A 16,432-nucleotide genomic window follows, 5' to 3' on the forward strand; every position below is an offset into this window, starting at 1 on the left:
CCTCCGGAGCGGAGCGGAGCCGTTTGGTTTGACCCCGAGTCCTCTGTTCCTCCTCCTCTCCTCTGCTCCTCCTCTGCTCCTCCTCTGCTCCTCCTCCGCTCCTCCGCTCCTCCTCTGCTCCTCCTCTGCTCCTCCCCCTCCCCCTCCCCAGGTTCGGCGTGCCTGCGGCGGCGCTCCAGGATTCCTTTTTGCCTGGATCTGGCGTCGGTGGGGAGGAGGCGGTCCTTGTGCAGATGAAGAGGTTGATGCCCGGGGAGTTCACCGGCATCCGACCCCTCCCTGCTGCCAGCACTCAGATGCTGCCAGGTGAGCCCCCCCCCCCCCCCGGAAACGAGCACGGTGGCGTAGTGGTTAGCGCTGTGAGGAGTTGGTATGTTCTCCCTGGCTGATGCGACCTCTGACCCCCCCCCCCCCCCCCCCCAGGTGGCCCCCAGCCCTTCCTGCCGCGCTCCCTGCCGCTGCAGCAGCATCACTTCCTGGGTCAGCCTTACATCGAGCTGAGACACCGCGCTCCGGAACATCGCCTCAGGCTGCCCCTCCCCCCGCCCGGCACGGTCAGGCTGGGGGAGGGGCCGCCGGGCCAGCAGATGACCATGGATCAGCACGCGGGCCACGCGGCGGCGCTAATGCAGAGCGGCGCTGACGGGCTGGAGGAGCACCTGGAGGGGGAGGGGGAGGGGGAGGACTCGGCGGTGAAGGACCTGGAGGACGTGGAGGTGAAGGACCTGGTGGACCTCAACCTGAACCTCGACCCCGAAGATGGTGCGGCGCCACAAGTCAAGTGATTCACTTCATTCTGTTCCTGGCCTGACCTTTAACCCCCCCGGCTGTTTCAGGGAAAGAGGACCTGGACCTGGGTCCGAACGACCTGCACCTCGACGACTTCCTGCTGTCGGGGAAGTTCGATCTGATCGCCTACGCCGACCCGGAGCTCAACCTGGAAGACAAGAAGGACATGTTCAACGAGGAGCTGGACCTGGGGGAGTCCGTGGAGGACAAGGACGGGGCGAGCAGGAGCAAGAGGGGCGACGCCCACTCCGCCCTGCCTGGCCAGGTCAAGCAGGAAGCCGAGGACGGCTCCTCCGCAGCCCAGCGACCTCCAGGAGGTGCAGCGGGCCCCTCTGCGCTCCTCGCCAAGGTGGGGGGGGGGGGGGCGCCTGAGCGTCACTCATCGTAATCAATGAATCAACAAATCACTTAATAATTCAAGAGAGGAAGGAAGTGACGCCGTCTTTGCCTCCGCGTGTCCTCCCTCCCTCCCTCCCTCCCTCCTCCTCGGACTAGGTGGAGGAGTCTGGACCAGGAGCCTTTGCAGCCCCCCAGCACCAGGAGCAGGCCCCCGGGGGCCACCCCCACCTGGCTGGAGGTAAACTCGCGTGTTTGTTTGTGTTGTGAACTTGAAGACGACGTCCTCTCCTCGTGTCTCCGTCTTTCCTCCAGGTCCACAATCCTTCTTCCAGCAGCAGCACGGAGCGTCCGCTCTCTTCACCCCCCACCCTAGTGTGACCCCCCCCGGCCAGCCTCGCCTTCTTCTCAACCCGCAGACGCAGCCACCGCACCCGGGGGTGTCCACCCAGACCCAGAACCAGAACCAGAACCAGGACCCGAGCAAGCACAGGCCTCTGCTGGTGGAGGAGCAGCCGCTCCTGCTGCAGGACCTCCTGGACCAGGAGCGCCAGGAGCAGCAGCAGCAGAAGCAGATGCAGACGCTGATCGGACCGAGGTCCGCCCCGGAGGCGGGGCTACCCAACATGGGTGAGAGCCCCGCCCCTCGAAGCGCCGCGACTCTGAGGCGCTCTGTGAACTCTGGGCGTGTCTCTTCAGCAGACTTCGACGCCATCTCTGACCCCATCATGAAGGCCAAGATGGTGGTTCTGAAGGGCATCAACAAGGTCGTAACCCAGGGCAACCTGAGCCTCAGCCCGATGGTCATCACCAGGTAGGACGACCTCGGGGGGGGGGGGGGGGGGCGCCGCTTCACAGCAGGCGCTCAAACCTGCGGCGTGCAGCTCTGACTGTCGCGTGTGTGTGTGTCAGGTTCCAGCCGGCTCAGGGGCCACCAGTGGCCCCCGGTCCGGAGGTGGCTCCTCAGCCGCCTCACCTGGTGGAGGAGACGCCGAAGCCCCAGTTGGTGCGACCCAGCCCCCCCAGCTTTGGCCCGGGCGCCGTCGGTGAGTGTCAGAACCAAAGCCGCTTCTTTGTGCGAGCGAAACGGCGAACCAGAGCTGCGTCGCCTCCTGCAGGCGAGTCTCAGCGGCGTCCGTACGAGGAGTGGTTGGGGGACACGCAGCGGCTCCTGCAGATGCAGCAGCGCCTCCTGGAGGAGCAGATCACCGCTCACCGCAAGACCAAGAAATCCCTTTCTGCCAAGCAGAGGACGGCCAGGAAAGCGGGACGACCCTTCGCCGAGGAGGACGCCGCCCAGCTGCGCCTCATCACCGAGCAGCAGGGCTCCGTCCAGAAACAGCTGGAGCAGGTGGGCCACGCGGGACGGGGGTTAATGGGGGGGGGGGGGGGGCAGGCAGCAGCCGTCACAGCGCCGTCTGGGTCCTGTGTTCAGATCCGGAAGCAGCAGAAGGATCACGCCGAGCTGATCGAGGACTACCGGAGCAAACAGCAGCAGCAGCCGGGGGCCCCCGCCCGCCCCCCCCAGCCCCACCCAGCTGGCCCAAATGCCCCTCCTGTCTGGACCTCAGGGGTAAGGGCCCCGGGGGTGATTGCACAGAGGATGCCGTCTCACCTGCCCCCTGCCCAGCCGAACGCCCCCCAAACCTCCCCAGCCATGGCGCCCCCCCACGCTGCGCCCACGGCTGGCTTCCCTGCAGGACCCCCCGGCGGGGCAGGAGACGGATCTGCCCCCGCTCATCAGGTACGGGGAGAGTTTGTCTGTGGTGCTTTGTTTTGGCGGGGTGTCGGTAGTTTGTCTGCGGTGCTTTGTTTTGGCGGGGTGTCGGTAGTTTGTCTGTGGTGCTTTGTTTTGGCGGGGTGTCGGTAGTTTGTCTGTGGTGCTTTGTTTTGGCGGGGTGTCGGTAGTTTGTCTGTGGTGCTTTATTTTGGCGGGGTGTCGGTAGTTTGTCTGTGGTGCTTTATTTTGGCGGGGTGTTGGTAGTTTGTCTGGGGTGCTTTGTTTTGGCGGGGTGTCGGTAGTTTGTCTGCGGTGCTTTATTTTGGCGGGGTGTCGGTAGTTTGTCTGTGGTGCTTTGTTTTGGCGGGGTGTCGGTAGTTTGTCTGTGGTGCTTTGTTTTGGTGGGTGTCGGTAGTTTGTCTGTGGTGCTTTATTTTGGCGGGGTGTCGGTACCGCCTCCCTTCCGACTGTCTCCGCGACCTGCAGGTGAACTTTGACGACAACAACCCGTTCAGCGAGGGCTTCCAGGAGAGGGAGAGGAGGGAGCGCATGAGGGAGCAGCAGGAGCGGCAGCGAGTCCAGCTCATGCAGGAGGTGAAGCGCCGCTCCCTCGTCTGGGAGGAGCGCCGCTGCTCCCTGTTAACGTCTCCTCCTCCTCCCAGGTGGAGCGGCACCGCGCCCTGCAGCAGAGGCTGGAGCTGGAGCAGCAAGGCCTCCTGGCGGCCTCCGTGGGGGGGCCGGCGGGGGACGGCCTCTCCCAGGTGGCGTTCTTCAGCTCCGAGCTACCTCAGGACTTCCTCCAGTCCCCCCCAGCTTCCAGACCCCCCCCCCAGCAGCAGGGTCAGGGAGGGGCGCCTTTCACACAACAAGGCTTCCCTGGAGCCCCCCTGCACCCGGGACCACCCGAGCCCCCCGTCAACGTGGCTGCATCCGCCCTCCAAACCGGGCCGAGGTTCTCAGGCCCACCCGGGACCGGGCCAGGGGGTCAGACTCCATTTGGACCAGACTCCTCCTCCTCCTCCTCCTCGCCATCCTTCTCCTGCTCCTCCTCTGCGTCCCTCATCCCGCTCTACTCTGACATCATTCCTGATGACAAAGCGAAGAGGAGGAGGAGCAGGAAGAGAGACGGGGAGGACACGGCGGCCAGGGGGGACCGGACGCCGCTGTCCTCCCACTCTGATGACCTCACAGCCCCTCCCACTCCGACTGTCTCGGACACTTCCTGCTCCACACCCACCCGAGGAGGCGTGGACCAGTCGGATCTGTCTTTCTCCCTAAGCTCCTCCCTCTGCGGTCTGGCTCCGTCGTCCGAGCTGGAGAAGCAGCCGTCGGTGGTTTCTCCCGCCCGGCGAAGGGGCGTGGTCCCGGGCACGGGGTCCCCGAGAGCCCCCCCGTCTGTCAAGGTGAGCGAGGTGGGGCTCCGGTGCGTCGTCGGCTCAGGCCTTCAGCGTTTGGTTTCCTCCTCGTCCATTCAGGAGGAGCGCGTGGAGGGAGGAGCCTGCGTGGGGAGCACGGTGAAGATGGAAGAAGGGGGTGAGAGCTCCTCCCCTTCTCTCCACGCCGGCTGTGCGGACGGAGACGGTGGGAAGGAGCTGCTCAGACACCTGCTGAAAGACAAGACCTCCCCAACGCCGGCCCCCCCGCCCTCCGCCTGCCGGCAGCTGTCCAATGAGAGCATCCGGTCTGGGGAGGAGGACCTGCCTGGTTCCCAGGGGAACATGGTGGGGGCGGGACTTGGCATTCAGAGCAACCTATAGGGAGACTTCACTGACCGCCGGTAGAACTGCCTCCTCAGTGTGACCTTGTGCCCCCCCCCCCCCCCAGGTGAACCCTTCAGATCTCCTCGACTCCTCGGGCAAGAAGAAGGCGCAGCGCTGCAAGAGACCCCCCCGGCCGGAGAAAGACAAAGCCGCGCCCAAGAACAAAAGGAGGAAGGGGGAGGAGGAGGAGAAGGCGTTGTACCCCCCCAACAAGCCTTCCTCTGACCCGCTGGTGACGCACCTCACACAGGTGGATCAGCCCCCCCCCCTGCTGAAGCTCTGGTCTTCAGGCTTGTGACCGACGATTGTATTGATTAACGTGTGCCCCCCCCAGCTGTCGGGGCTGCCCCTCATGGAGCCCGTTCTGGCGGTGGATCTGGGTCTGTTCCCCCCCTACGGCAGCTCCTCTCTGGGCAGAGACTCCCGACTGACGGGCTCCTTCGGGAGCGCCAGCCTGGACGGCGTCGCCGACTACTACTCGCAGCTCATCTACCAGGTACCGCCCCGGCCCCGCCCCGGGCCCCGCCCCGGGCCCCCGCCTCGCTCAGGCGTGTTTCTGTCTCCCCAGCAGAATAACCTCAGTAACCCCCCCACACCGCCGGCCTCCCTCCCCCCCACACCTCCACCTGTCGCCAGGCAGAAACTTGTGAACGGCTTTGCCATGACGGAGGAGCTGACCCGGAAGGAGATCACGGAGCAGGAAGGTAAGAAGCCCACTGCGCTGACTCGAAGGCGGCGCCAGCACGTTGGATCGTTCTAACACCTTGTTTGCGTGGGGGTGTACCGGGTTGTACCAGCGGGGGGCGATGCAGCTCGTCTAAATGGGTGCTTTGTTCCTTCCAGTGAAAAGTGTGAAGGAGAAGGGGGAGGGTCTTGTGTCATTACACCACGCCTCCAAGACCGTAGACGTCCCTGCCTCCCTTCCGACCCCTCCCCACAACAACCAGGAAGAACTCAGGTAAGGGAGGAGACGGGTGAGGGAGGAGACGGGTGAGGGAGGAGACGGGTGAGGGAGGAGACGGGTGAGGGAGGAGACGGGTGAGGGAGGAGACGGGTTGAGGGAGGAGACGGGTTGAGGGAGGAGACGGGGTGAGGGAGGAGACGGGGTGAGGGAGGAGACGGGTTGAGGGAGGAGGACGGGTTGAGGGAGGAGACTGGTTGAGGGAGGAGACGGGTTGAGGGAGGAGACGGGTTGAGGGAGGAGACGGGTTGAGGGAGGAGACGGGGTGAGGGAGGAGACGGGTTGAGGGAGGAGACGGGGTGAGGGAGGAGACGGGTTGAGGGAGGAGACGGGTTGAGGGAGGAGACGGGTTGAGGGAGGAGACGGGGTGAGGGAGGAGACGGGTGAGGGAGGAGACGGGTGAGGGAGGAGACGGGTGAGGGAGGAGGACGGGTGAGGGAGGAGGACGGTTGAGGGAGGAGACGGGTGAGAGAGGAGACGGGTTGAGGGGGGAGACGGGTTGAGGGGGGAGACGGGTTGAGGGGGGAGACGGGTTGAGGGAGGAGGACGGTTGAGGGAGGAGGACGGTTGAGGGAGGAGGACGGGTGAGGGAGGAGGACGGTTGAGGGAGGAGAGGGGTTGAGGGAGGAGACGGGTTGAGGGGGGAGACGGGTTGAGGGGGGAGACGGGTTGAGGGGGGAGACGGGGTGAGGGAGGAGACGGGTTGAGGGAGGAGACGGGTTGAGGGAGGAGACGGGGTGAGGGAGGAGACGGGTTGAGGGAGGAGACGGGTTGAGGGAGGAGACGGGGTGAGGGGGGAGACGGGTTGAGGGGGGAGACGGGTTGAGGGGGGAGACGGGGTGAGGGAGGAGACGGGTTGAGGGAGGAGACGGGTTGAGGGAGGAGACGGGGTGAGGGAGGAGACGGGTTGAGGGAGGAGACGGGGTGAGGGAGGAGACGGGTTGAGGGGGAGACGGGTTGAGGGGGGAGACGGGGTGAGGGGGGAGACGGGTTGAGGGGGGAGGACGGTTGAGGGAGGAGGACGGGTTGAGGGGGGAGACGGGTTGAGGGGGGAGACGGGTTGAGGGGGGAGGACGGTTGAGGGAGGAGACGGGTTGAGGGGGGAGACGGGTTGAGGGGGGAGACGGGTTGAGGGAGGAGACGGGTTGAGGGAGGAGACGGGTTGAGGGAGGAGACGGGTTGAGGGAGGAGACGGGTTGAGGGAGGAGACGGGTTGAGGGAGGAGACGGGTTGAGGGAGGAGACGGGTTGAGGGAGGAGACGGGTTGAGGGAGGAGACTGGTTGAGGGAGGAGACGGGGTGAGGGAGGAGACTGGTTGAGGGAGGAGACGGGTGAGGGAGGTGAACGTGACCTTTGTTCTCAGGGTCCCCGACGCGCCCGAGGGCTTCATCCCGTCCTCCTCTCCTGAGAGCGTGGCTGACATGGAGGTCAGCAGGTACCCCGACCTCTCCTTCATCAAACTGGAGCCGCCCTCACCCTGCCCATCGCCTACATTACCCATCATGCCCAGCCCCTGGGGCAAAGGTCAGTCAGTGGGGAAACAGGCTTTTATATTCAAGTGAAAATCATAATAATGACAGTGATAAAGGAGCAGCGTCGTCTAAATCCTCGCGTTTGATTGGCTGTTTCTGTGTAAACAACTAACCATGTGATCAATACTGATCAATATCGCTTCTCTCCAGTTCGGTGAGGATGAGCTGCGTATCTCACTGTGTGTGTGTGTGTGTGATGTCAGGCTCTGCATTGAAACAGGAAGTGAAGGCGGAGCCTAACCAACAGGGGCCGCCCTCTTGCTCGAACACAGACTTGGTTACCATAGCGATAACCCTGAACCCAGTTGCAGCACAGGTGAGCATTTCTCTCTCTCTCTCTCTCTCCCTGTATGTTGCGCAATCAGCAGCCCCTCCCCCTTTGATGACCTCACACCCGTGTTTAACAGAGCGTTCCGGGGGTGATGGCGGCCGTGGCGGAGCTTCTGCGAGTCCCTGTCCCTGGCGAGTACAAGCTGAGCCAAGCCGCCGGCCCGGAACGCAGCGCTCTGGCGCTGCTGGCCGGAGTCCGAGTCCCGATGATGCAGGTAGAGAGGGCGGTGTGTGGGCGTGTCCCGCGTGGGCGTGGGCGTGTGCCGCGTGGGCGGAGCTGCTCCTGTGCTAATGACGCTGACTTCGTGTGTCTGCAGAGCGCAGCCGTCAGCAGACCCCCGAGACCTCCTCCTGCTCCTGCGCCTCCTCCTGCTCCTCCTCCTGGGAGCGCCGGTGCGGAGCGCTCTTCCTCCACGCTCCTCTCGTTCTCCTCTTCCTCCTGTAGTTCCTCAACGCCGTCTGTTCTGCTTGAAGGTATCAGAATGGACTACATCCAACATGGTGTCCCTGCTGCTGGAGTCGGGCCTCGGTGTTGCAGCTACTGCAAGAGGCTTCTGGGAAACGGAGTCCGCATCGTCAGGGAGCTCAAACAGGTTGGACACGGAAGACGCGCGGAGACCTGAGGGCGACGCAGCAAAGATGGCCGACAGGAAATGACGGTGTGTGTTTTGCAGGAGGGTCCGTCCAGACCACGATCCGTTCTGGTGTTCTGCAGCACAAACTGCTCCGCCCTCGCACCAGACCCAATCAGAACCGCTGAAACCAAGGTGACCCCCTGATCCACACCTGAGCGCCGGAGGCGGGGACATCCTGGCGTACAGGTGATGACATCACTTCTGTCTGTCCGCAGGCCGCTGAGCCCCCCACGCCGTCTGGTTCCGAGGGCCCGCCTCCCGGCAGGTTGCCACCACTACACCAACAACATGTCCTCCATAGCGGTCCACGCCCTCCTTCACAACGCCGCCGCCTCACTTCCCGCCACCTCGCCACCGCTGTCCTTCCCCTCTGCCTCCACCATCACCATGGAGACCCGACCCCGCATGGACAGCCTGAAGGTGGGTGGCTGGAAGTGAAAGCTGATTGGCTGGGTGATTGATAAGATGATTGGCTGATCTGGTTTCCAGGTGAAGGTGAAGTTAAAGCCACACCCCCGAGCCGTGCCAGGTGGGGAGGACTGTCAGTCGCCTCACCTGCTGAAGAGGATGAAGAGCTGCCGATGGAGACGCTGGAGCTTCAGCATCACACTCAGCAGGTTAGCCTTTAGCATCGCTGATTAGCCGTCTAGCATCACACTCAGCAGGTTAGCCTTTAGCATCGCTGATTAGCCGTCTAGCATCACACTCAGCAGGTTAGCCTTTAGCATCGCTGATTAGCCGTCTAGCATCACACTCAGCAGGTTAGCCTTTAGCATCGCTGATTAGCCGTCTAGCATCACACTCAGCAGGTTAGCCTTTAGCATCGCTGATTAGCCTTCTAGCATCACACTCAGCAGGTTAGCCTTTAGCATCGCTGATTAGCCGTCTAGCATCACACTCAGCAGGTTAGCCTTTAGCATCGCTGATTAGCCGTCTAGCATCACACTCAGCAGGTTAGCCTTTAGCATCGCTGATTAGCCGTCTAGCATCACACTCAGCAGGTTAGCCTTTAGCATCGCTGATTAGCCTTCTAGCATCACACTCAGCAGGTTAGCCTTTAGCATCGCTGATTAGCCTTCTAGCATCACACTCAGCAGGTTATCACATTGTGCTAAATAGCTTGTTAGCATTGCACTAGCATGTTCTTCTCTTTAGGGGTCCCTGCGTTCCCAACGAGGCCGTCGCCATGCCGACGGAAGAGGAGGTGGACGTGCTGTTGAAGAGGTTTGGGGCGTGTCTCCATCCTGAGCCGCTACCCAGAGACCAGCGGCGCTGTTGCTTCTGTAGCCAGCAGGGAGACGGGCAGACGGACGGGCCGGCCAGACTCCTGAACCTGGACCTGGATCTGTGGGTGAGTCTCCTGGACCCGAGCTGGGTCCGCTGGCCCCGCCCCGCGGCCCCAGACTGCACTAACGGCCCGTTTGTCCCGGTCTCAGGTGCACCTGAACTGCGCCCTGTGGTCCAGCGAGGTGTACGAGACGCAGGCCGGGGCGCTGATCAACGTGGAGCTGGCGCTCCGGCGAGGCCTGACCCTCCGCTGCGCCTACTGTCAGCGGACCGGCGCCACCAGCGGCTGCAACCGCCTCCGCTGCGCCAACACCTACCACTTCACCTGCGCCCTGCAGGCCCGCTGCACCTTCTTCAAGGTGCCGGCTGACACCGCCCGCACCTCGTACCCGTGGACACGCCCCTTCAGGACGGCATGCGTTTATACCCACAATGCTTTGTGTCCTGCAGGACAAGACCATGCTCTGTCACCTCCATAAGCCCAGGACGGTCCCTCTCAGCGGGGACAAGTCCTCCAGCTGCTCCCCCACCTCCACGCCGGGGCCGACCCCTGACCCCGCGGCCATGGCGGCCTGTGACCCCTACGACTCTGAGCTGCGGTGCTTCGCCGTGTTCCGCCGGGTGTTCGTTCAGCGGGACGAGGCGCGGCAGATCGCCGCCGTGGTGCAGCGCGGCGAGCGCCAGCACACCTTCCGGGTCGGCAGCCTGCTGTTTCGCTCCGTCGGCAGGCTCCTCCCACAGCAGATGAGCGCCTTCCACAGCAAAGCTGCCATCTACCCCATCGGTTACCACGCCAACCGCTTCTACTGGAGCATGCGCCAAAGCAACAGGTAGGCCGGCTGTCGTGACGCCACGCCCCTCTCCCGCGAGTGGGCGTGGCCTTCACGGATCGCACGGCTGTTCCTCTGCAGGCGCTGCAAGTACGTGTGCTGCATCGAGGAGCAGGGGGGCCGGCCGCTGTTCAGGGTCAAGGTGGTGGAGCGGGGCTACGATGACCTCATCCTCACCGGACAGACACCCAAAGGTAAGACCTCGCTGGCGTGAGCGCGGGCGCCGGCGACGGCCAATGAAAACGCGCCCCCTGTCTCCAGCTGTGTGGGACCAGATCCTGGAGCCGGTGGCCCAGATGAGGGCCCCCAGCGGGACTCTGAAGCTCTTCCCAGTTTACCTGAAAGGAGAAGATCTGTTCGGTTTGACCACGTCGGCGGTGACCCGGATCATCGAGTCTGTACGTGTGTCTCGCGCACGCACACGCGCACACACACACGCACGCACAGCCGCGCCCTGACTCCACTGTGTGTGTAGCTGCCAGGTGTGGAGACCTGCGAGCGTTACGCCTTCCGTTACGGCAGGAACCCCCTCATGGAGTGGCCCCTGGCCTTCAACCCGTCTGGGTCGGCCCGCACCGAACCCAAAGCCAGCCAGTCCAAGAGGTAGGCCGGTTCGCACGCACGCACGCACGCACGCACGCACGCACGCACGCACGCCTGGGCTAACCCGATCTCCCTCAGGTCAAACCTGCTGATCAGCATCGCGTCCAGGTGTCAGGGCTCCGTGGGCTCCATCGTGGGCGTCGTGCCCGGCGTCCTCTCGCTGTCCCCGGGCGAGTCCGTCGCCGGGGCCCACCAGGGCCGCCACTCCAAGTCGTCCCAGTACCGACGCATGAAGGCGGAGTGGAAGACCAACGTCTACCTGGCCCGCTCGCGCATCCAGGTAAGACGCCCGGCCCAGAGGCGGGGCTGCACGGAGGCGGACTGGTCCCTGATCGGCTGCTGGTTTGCAGGGTCTGGGCCTGTACGCCGCCAGAGACGTTGAGAAATGCACCATGGTCATTGAGTACATCGGCACCATCATCAGAAGCGAAGTGGCCAATCGCAAGGAGCGGCTGTACGAGGCACAGGTAAGGGTCCCACGGGGTCCCACGGGGTCCCACGGGGTCCCACGGCGTCCCCCCACACCAAGGAGGGTTCTGGGAGGGTTCGTTCTGATGTTGATGCTCCGCAGAACCGCGGCGTGTACATGTTCCGGATCGACAATGACCACGTGATCGACGCCACCATCACCGGAGGACCGGCCAGGTGAGTCCACCTGTGGGCGGGGCTTCTGCTCCTGAGATTCAACAACCTGACGACCCACGGTCTGGTCGACAGGTACATCAACCACTCGTGTGCGCCCAACTGCATCACCGAGGTGGTCAGCGTGGAGCGGGAGAACAAGATCATCATCAGCTCCTGCAGACGCATCCAGAGAGGAGAGGAGGTACCGGAGGAGGAGGAGGAGGAGGAGGAGGAGGAGGCGTGGTCTGGTTAGCGGAGTAAGCTAATGGTGTCGCTCTCCCTCCCTCAGCTGTCGTACGACTACAAGTTCGACCTGGAGGACGACCAGCACAAGATCCCGTGTCACTGTGGAGCCGTCAACTGTCGCAAATGGATGAACTGAAGCCACGCCCACCGGCCGCGCTCTCTCTTTGCTGTTGTCGATCGCCCATCGCTTTGGTGGGCGGAGCATAGCAGAATTCACAATAATAATGATTCATCTGATCACAATAGAGTTGAACAAATATAATGCTGATATCACATACACATTTATATATATATATATGCAGTGGGCAGGTGAGGGGGCGGAGCTCCTGACGAGGCTGGTCCTCTGTGTACATTGAGTTTAATCGTCGTCCTCAAAGCGAGGCTCATCAAGTTGCACTAAAACAACCTGATTCTTCCTCCTCCCCCTCGGTTTGTTAATTTCATGTAAAATAAGAGATTTTTTGTTTGTATTTATTACTGAATAAAGCTATTTTCTAAATCCGCGGTGAGTTCAAGACGCGTAGTTGCAGCATGTAAATATCTGTATCATAGATTTAAGAGGACAAAGTTTAGGAGTCACTCCACCTTGGCATCCTCATCGTCACCTTCATCACCTGACGGTCGGTCTGGTTCGGTGGAGGCGGTCCTTCCTCTCGGGGTGTGTGTGTGTTTTTGACCCAGCGTTTTGGCTGCAGGCGTGTTTGTCCCTTTCTCTTGCTCGCGGTGGCGTTCAGGCCTGCTGCCGTGTAAATAGGTGGTTTATGAGGACTGCTGATTTGTACAGTTCGACACAAAGCCTTGTTTCTGTTTTGAGTTTTTTAATCATTGGATGTAAACAGTGTGATGATGAAGATTCCGTTTTTGGGGAGAAATTAATTAATTTAGAATCATTTACAGAAAATAAAATATTTTACAACTTGAAACCACTGCTTGTTCCTGTGTGTGTGTGTGTGTTACTGCCCTTTTCTCCTGAAGATCTCTAAACGGCCATAAAAGGTTATTTTTCTAACTTGTTACCATAGCAACACAATCCAGCCGAGTTACTTCATGTACCGGGACTTGTGGACACAACGGCGTGGGAGGAATAGCTGCTGCTGCGTGTATTCTGAGCGTTTTAGGAAGTATTTTAAAGTTCTATTCTACCAGTCAGACGTTTTGGACACGCCCCCTCATTCAGAGGTTAACTTCATTCACGCCACGAGGAGCTTTGATCCCGTTAGATCTTTAGGCGTGTGTCTGAACCCGTTTTGTTTAACACGTTTAAAGAAATGCGGTCACTCAAAATAAAAGGATATCAGGAGACATTGTGTGATTGGAATGTAGTTTTTGTGTTTCTGTGCTCTTATTTTGAAAGTTGCATCCCGAACTTCCTTTACAGGTGTTTTGTTGCGGAGGTGGTGGGCGGAAGTGGCGGAAGTTGCGTATCCTGGTTTGATGTTTCCAGACGTACGGAGATTGTTTACCCGCTGGGAGTCCCACTGACTGAAACCACAGCGGCGCAACCAGCCTGCCGGAGTGCCGCTGAGCAAAACGCTACAAGCCCATGATGTGTGAGTCCGGTTCGAGTGTCGGGAGCTGGTTCTGTTCGTAATTAAGAGCCCGTAAAGCTGTGCGTTAGCACGGTCCGCCTCTGGGTTCAGCTAACGCTAGCGTGTTCCATTACCGGACAGCGATCTGTTAGCATAGCCGGATTAGCCTGTGCTAAAGTCCGATAGTAATTTAGTCTGTTCTTTGTTTAATCTAAAGTTAATGGCGGTTCATAGAAGCATCTGAACAAACTGTAATAACACTTAAGCTTGATTATAATCATTGTTAGTGACGCTGAACACGAAAACGACATTTAATTTAAATCCTAATGAATGTATCTAGTGAAGTGAGGAGGAGGAGCTAATGACACTCCTCCCTCTAAACTCAACTCCTCAGGTGTCTGCTGACGTCAGCGCACGCGTTCAGTCACGTGACCTGGAACACGAACCCGTCCGAAACGATTCTCAGCAGGGGTTCTACTTCACCACAGCGATGTAATCTGATTACAGTAACGTCTGGGAACATGATCACCGATCAATAACGCAGCAGAAATGACTGCAGGGGTCAAAGGTCGCTGAGCCGATCCTCGCTCGGCCACCATGGCCAGTGTGACGCTGAGGTTCTTCTGTTATGGCTGCCTCGTCACCTCGGCAACATGGTCCGTCCTCCTCTACCTCTACTTCTCCATGGGGGCGGAGCCAGGCCAAGGCAGGACCCCTCTCCGGCACCGCAGCCAGCCAATCACAAAGGACCTGGTGGACCAGAGGGCGGGACGTCAGCCTCCACCGGCCAAGGGGGTGGAGCTGTCTCCAGAGATGGGTGAGTGGTCTCTCTGGGTTCATGTCTCTCTGGGTCCCGGTCTCTCTGGGTCCCGGTCTCTCTGGGTCCCGGTCTCTCTGGGTCCAGGTCTCTCTGGGTCCTGGTCTCTCTGGGTCCGGGTCTCTCTGGGTCCCGGTCTCTCTGGGTCCCGGTCTCTCTGGGTCCAGGTCTCTCTGGGTCCCGGTCTCTCTGGGTCCCGGTCTCTCTGGGTCCCGGTCTCTCTGGGTCCGGGTCTCTCTGGGTCCGGGTCTCTCTGTGTCCGGGTCTCTCTGGGTCCCGGTCTCTCTGGGTCCGGGTCTCTCTGGGTCCGGGTCTCTCTGGGTCCCGGTCTCTCTGGGTCCAGGTCTCTCTGGGTCCAGGTCTCTCTGGGTCCCGGTCTCTCTGGGTCCAGGTCTCTCTGGGTCCGGGTCTCTCTGGGTCCGGGTCTCTCTGGGTCCCGGTCTCTCTGGGTCCAGGTCTCTCTGGGTCCCGGTCTCTCTGGGTCCGGGTCTCTCTGGGTCCAGGTCTCTCTGGGTCCCGGTTTCTCTGGGTCCCGGTCTCTCTGGGTCCCGGTCTCTCTGGGTCCCGGTCTAACACTGGTTCTGTTTACAGGGATGATCTTTAATGAAGCGGACCAGGAGGTGAGGGACGCCGGTTACCACCAGCACGCCTTCAATGTCCTCATCTCCACCCGACTGGGGTTCCACCGGGAGCTTCCTGACACCAGAGACTCCCAGTAAGAACCGGGGCGGCCCGCTTGAGTCCCGCTGAACCCAGCTGATGGACTCTGTCTGCAGGTGTCGAGACAAGACGTATCCTGCGGCTCTACCTTCGGCCAGCGTCGTGATCTGCTTCTTCAACGAGGCGTTCTCCGCCCTGCTCAGGACCGTCCACAGCGTCCTGGACCGGACGCCGGCCGACCTGCTGCACGAGATCCTGCTGGTGGACGACCGCAGCGACCTGCGTGAGCCCCGCCTCTCGTGTGTTCTGTGTCTGCCGGGGGTGTAGCGCTCCAGTGTTGCCGTGGTAACGCTGCCGAGGCTGCAAAGCGCGCTAGCTCCGGCGCTAGCTCCGTCTCAGCGTGGCTGTGATGTTTCTCTGCTGTTCTTCACGTCGCTCCTCTTCCTCCTCTTCCTCCTCCTCTGTCCAGAGGAGCTGCAGGAGGACCTGGACCGCTACGTCCGGGAGGAGCTGGAGGGGAAAGTGAAACTGGTGAGGAACCAGCGGAGGGAGGGGCTCATCAGGGGCCGGATGGTCGGAGCGTCTCACGCCACCGGTACGTCCTGCGGCGCTGCCTCCGGAGGAACGCCACGGACGGCGTGAGTAACAAAGACCCCCCCCCCCCCCCCAGGTCAGGTGCTGGTCTTCCTGGACAGTCACTGCGAGGTGAACCGGGCGTGGCTGCAGCCCCTGCTGGCCCCCATCCAGAAGGACCGGCGCACCGTCGTCTGCCCCGTCATCGACATCATCTCGGCCGACACGCTGTCCTACTCGGCCTCGCCCATCGTCAGGGGGGGCTTCAACTGGGGGCTGCACTTCAAGTGGGACCCCGTCCCCCCCTCTGAGCTCAGCGGCCCAGAGAGAACCACGGGACCAATCAGGTACCCAGCAGCACTGGTTGCCGAGCAGCAGCACCTGAATGCACCTCACCCCCCCCCCCCTCTGCCCCCCCCCCCAGGTCCCCCACCATGGCCGGCGGCCTGTTTGCTATGAACAGGAAGTACTTCAATGAGCTCGGCCAATACGACGCCGGCATGGACATCTGGGGCGGGGAGAACCTGGAGATCTCCTTCAGGGTGAGGAAGCCGTTTCTCCCACGGTTAGCCTAGCGCTAGCTCTCTCTCTCCTGCTGTGTGTCGCTGTCGCTCGCCCAGATCTGGATGTGTGGCGGGGAGCTGCTCATCATTCCCTGCTCCAGAGTCGGACACATCTTCAGGAAGAGGAGGCCCTACGGCTCCCCGGGGGGGCAGGACACCATGGCCCACAACTCCCTGCGGCTAGCGCACGTGTGGATGGACGAGTACAAGGTACGCGCGCTGGCGCGCACGCGCACGGAGCGCTGCTACGTGACTTCACTTCCTGTCTCGCTGCTGTCCAATCAGGAGCAGTATCTGTCCCTCCGTCCCGAGCTGCGCGGGCGCGGCTACGGCGACGTCGGCGAGCGCGTGGCGCTGAGGAAGCGGCTGCAGTGTCGCTCGTTCCGCTGGTACCTGGACACGGTTTACCCCGAGATGCAGAGCGTCGCCAACGGCAACAAGCAGCAGCCGCTGTTCGTCAACAAGGGCCTGAGGAGGCCCAAAGTCCTGCAGAGAGGAAGGGTACCTGAACGCGGCGTTCCCGACACCAGACGTTTGAAACCATTAAAACGCTGAGCAGAGCCTCGTTCCCTCTTTCAGCTTCGTAACCTAGCAACCGGCCGTTGCCTGGCGGCCCAGGGCCGAGCGAGTCAGAAGG

At 61.7% G+C, this 16,432-nt stretch overlaps 2 protein-coding genes across 2 annotated transcripts in view; both read left to right on the plus strand.

The window, feature by feature from the left end:
* The window catches only part of LOC137904140 (histone-lysine N-methyltransferase 2C-like), a 38,260-nt gene extending 25,690 nt beyond the window's left edge, over positions 1 to 12,570 (plus strand). Inside the window, 34 exon segments of the mRNA XM_068748303.1 lie at positions 152 to 306; positions 424 to 762; positions 837 to 1,138; positions 1,285 to 1,366; positions 1,441 to 1,755; positions 1,828 to 1,939; positions 2,038 to 2,171; positions 2,244 to 2,476; positions 2,561 to 2,869; positions 3,332 to 3,439; positions 3,508 to 4,566; positions 4,670 to 4,855; positions 4,940 to 5,101; positions 5,174 to 5,337; positions 5,456 to 5,563; positions 6,930 to 7,090; positions 7,302 to 7,414; positions 7,506 to 7,643; positions 7,746 to 7,821; positions 7,903 to 8,037; positions 8,144 to 8,195; positions 8,279 to 8,483; positions 8,553 to 8,680; positions 9,219 to 9,414; positions 9,500 to 9,709; positions 9,801 to 10,180; positions 10,262 to 10,374; positions 10,442 to 10,578; positions 10,656 to 10,783; positions 10,862 to 11,063; positions 11,134 to 11,250; positions 11,355 to 11,428; positions 11,501 to 11,609; positions 11,697 to 12,570. Coding sequence (XP_068604404.1) covers positions 152 to 306; positions 424 to 762; positions 837 to 1,138; positions 1,285 to 1,366; positions 1,441 to 1,755; positions 1,828 to 1,939; positions 2,038 to 2,171; positions 2,244 to 2,476; positions 2,561 to 2,869; positions 3,332 to 3,439; positions 3,508 to 4,566; positions 4,670 to 4,855; positions 4,940 to 5,101; positions 5,174 to 5,337; positions 5,456 to 5,563; positions 6,930 to 7,090; positions 7,302 to 7,414; positions 7,506 to 7,643; positions 7,746 to 7,821; positions 7,903 to 8,037; positions 8,144 to 8,195; positions 8,279 to 8,483; positions 8,553 to 8,680; positions 9,219 to 9,414; positions 9,500 to 9,709; positions 9,801 to 10,180; positions 10,262 to 10,374; positions 10,442 to 10,578; positions 10,656 to 10,783; positions 10,862 to 11,063; positions 11,134 to 11,250; positions 11,355 to 11,428; positions 11,501 to 11,609; positions 11,697 to 11,789 — 6,535 coding nt within the window. The 3' untranslated portion in view covers positions 11,790 to 12,570.
* A 1,082-nt stretch (positions 12,571 to 13,652) lies between these two features.
* The window catches only part of galnt11 (UDP-N-acetyl-alpha-D-galactosamine:polypeptide N-acetylgalactosaminyltransferase 11 (GalNAc-T11)), a 4,059-nt gene continuing 1,279 nt past the window's right edge, over positions 13,653 to 16,432 (plus strand). The window contains exons 1-9 of the mRNA XM_068747785.1: positions 13,653 to 13,999; positions 14,591 to 14,714; positions 14,776 to 14,942; positions 15,129 to 15,254; positions 15,330 to 15,579; positions 15,657 to 15,774; positions 15,853 to 16,005; positions 16,081 to 16,296; positions 16,375 to 16,432. The exon at positions 16,375 to 16,432 is cut by the window's right edge and continues 47 nt beyond it. Of these exons, the coding sequence (XP_068603886.1) occupies positions 13,780 to 13,999; positions 14,591 to 14,714; positions 14,776 to 14,942; positions 15,129 to 15,254; positions 15,330 to 15,579; positions 15,657 to 15,774; positions 15,853 to 16,005; positions 16,081 to 16,296; positions 16,375 to 16,432 (1,432 nt within the window). The 5' untranslated portion in view covers positions 13,653 to 13,779. The remainder of the gene's footprint in view (positions 14,000 to 14,590; positions 14,715 to 14,775; positions 14,943 to 15,128; positions 15,255 to 15,329; positions 15,580 to 15,656; positions 15,775 to 15,852; positions 16,006 to 16,080; positions 16,297 to 16,374) is intronic.

Source organism: Brachionichthys hirsutus, chromosome 14, assembly GCF_040956055.1.
Source record: "Brachionichthys hirsutus isolate HB-005 chromosome 14, CSIRO-AGI_Bhir_v1, whole genome shotgun sequence".
Taxonomy (NCBI): Eukaryota; Metazoa; Chordata; class Actinopteri; order Lophiiformes; family Brachionichthyidae; genus Brachionichthys; species Brachionichthys hirsutus.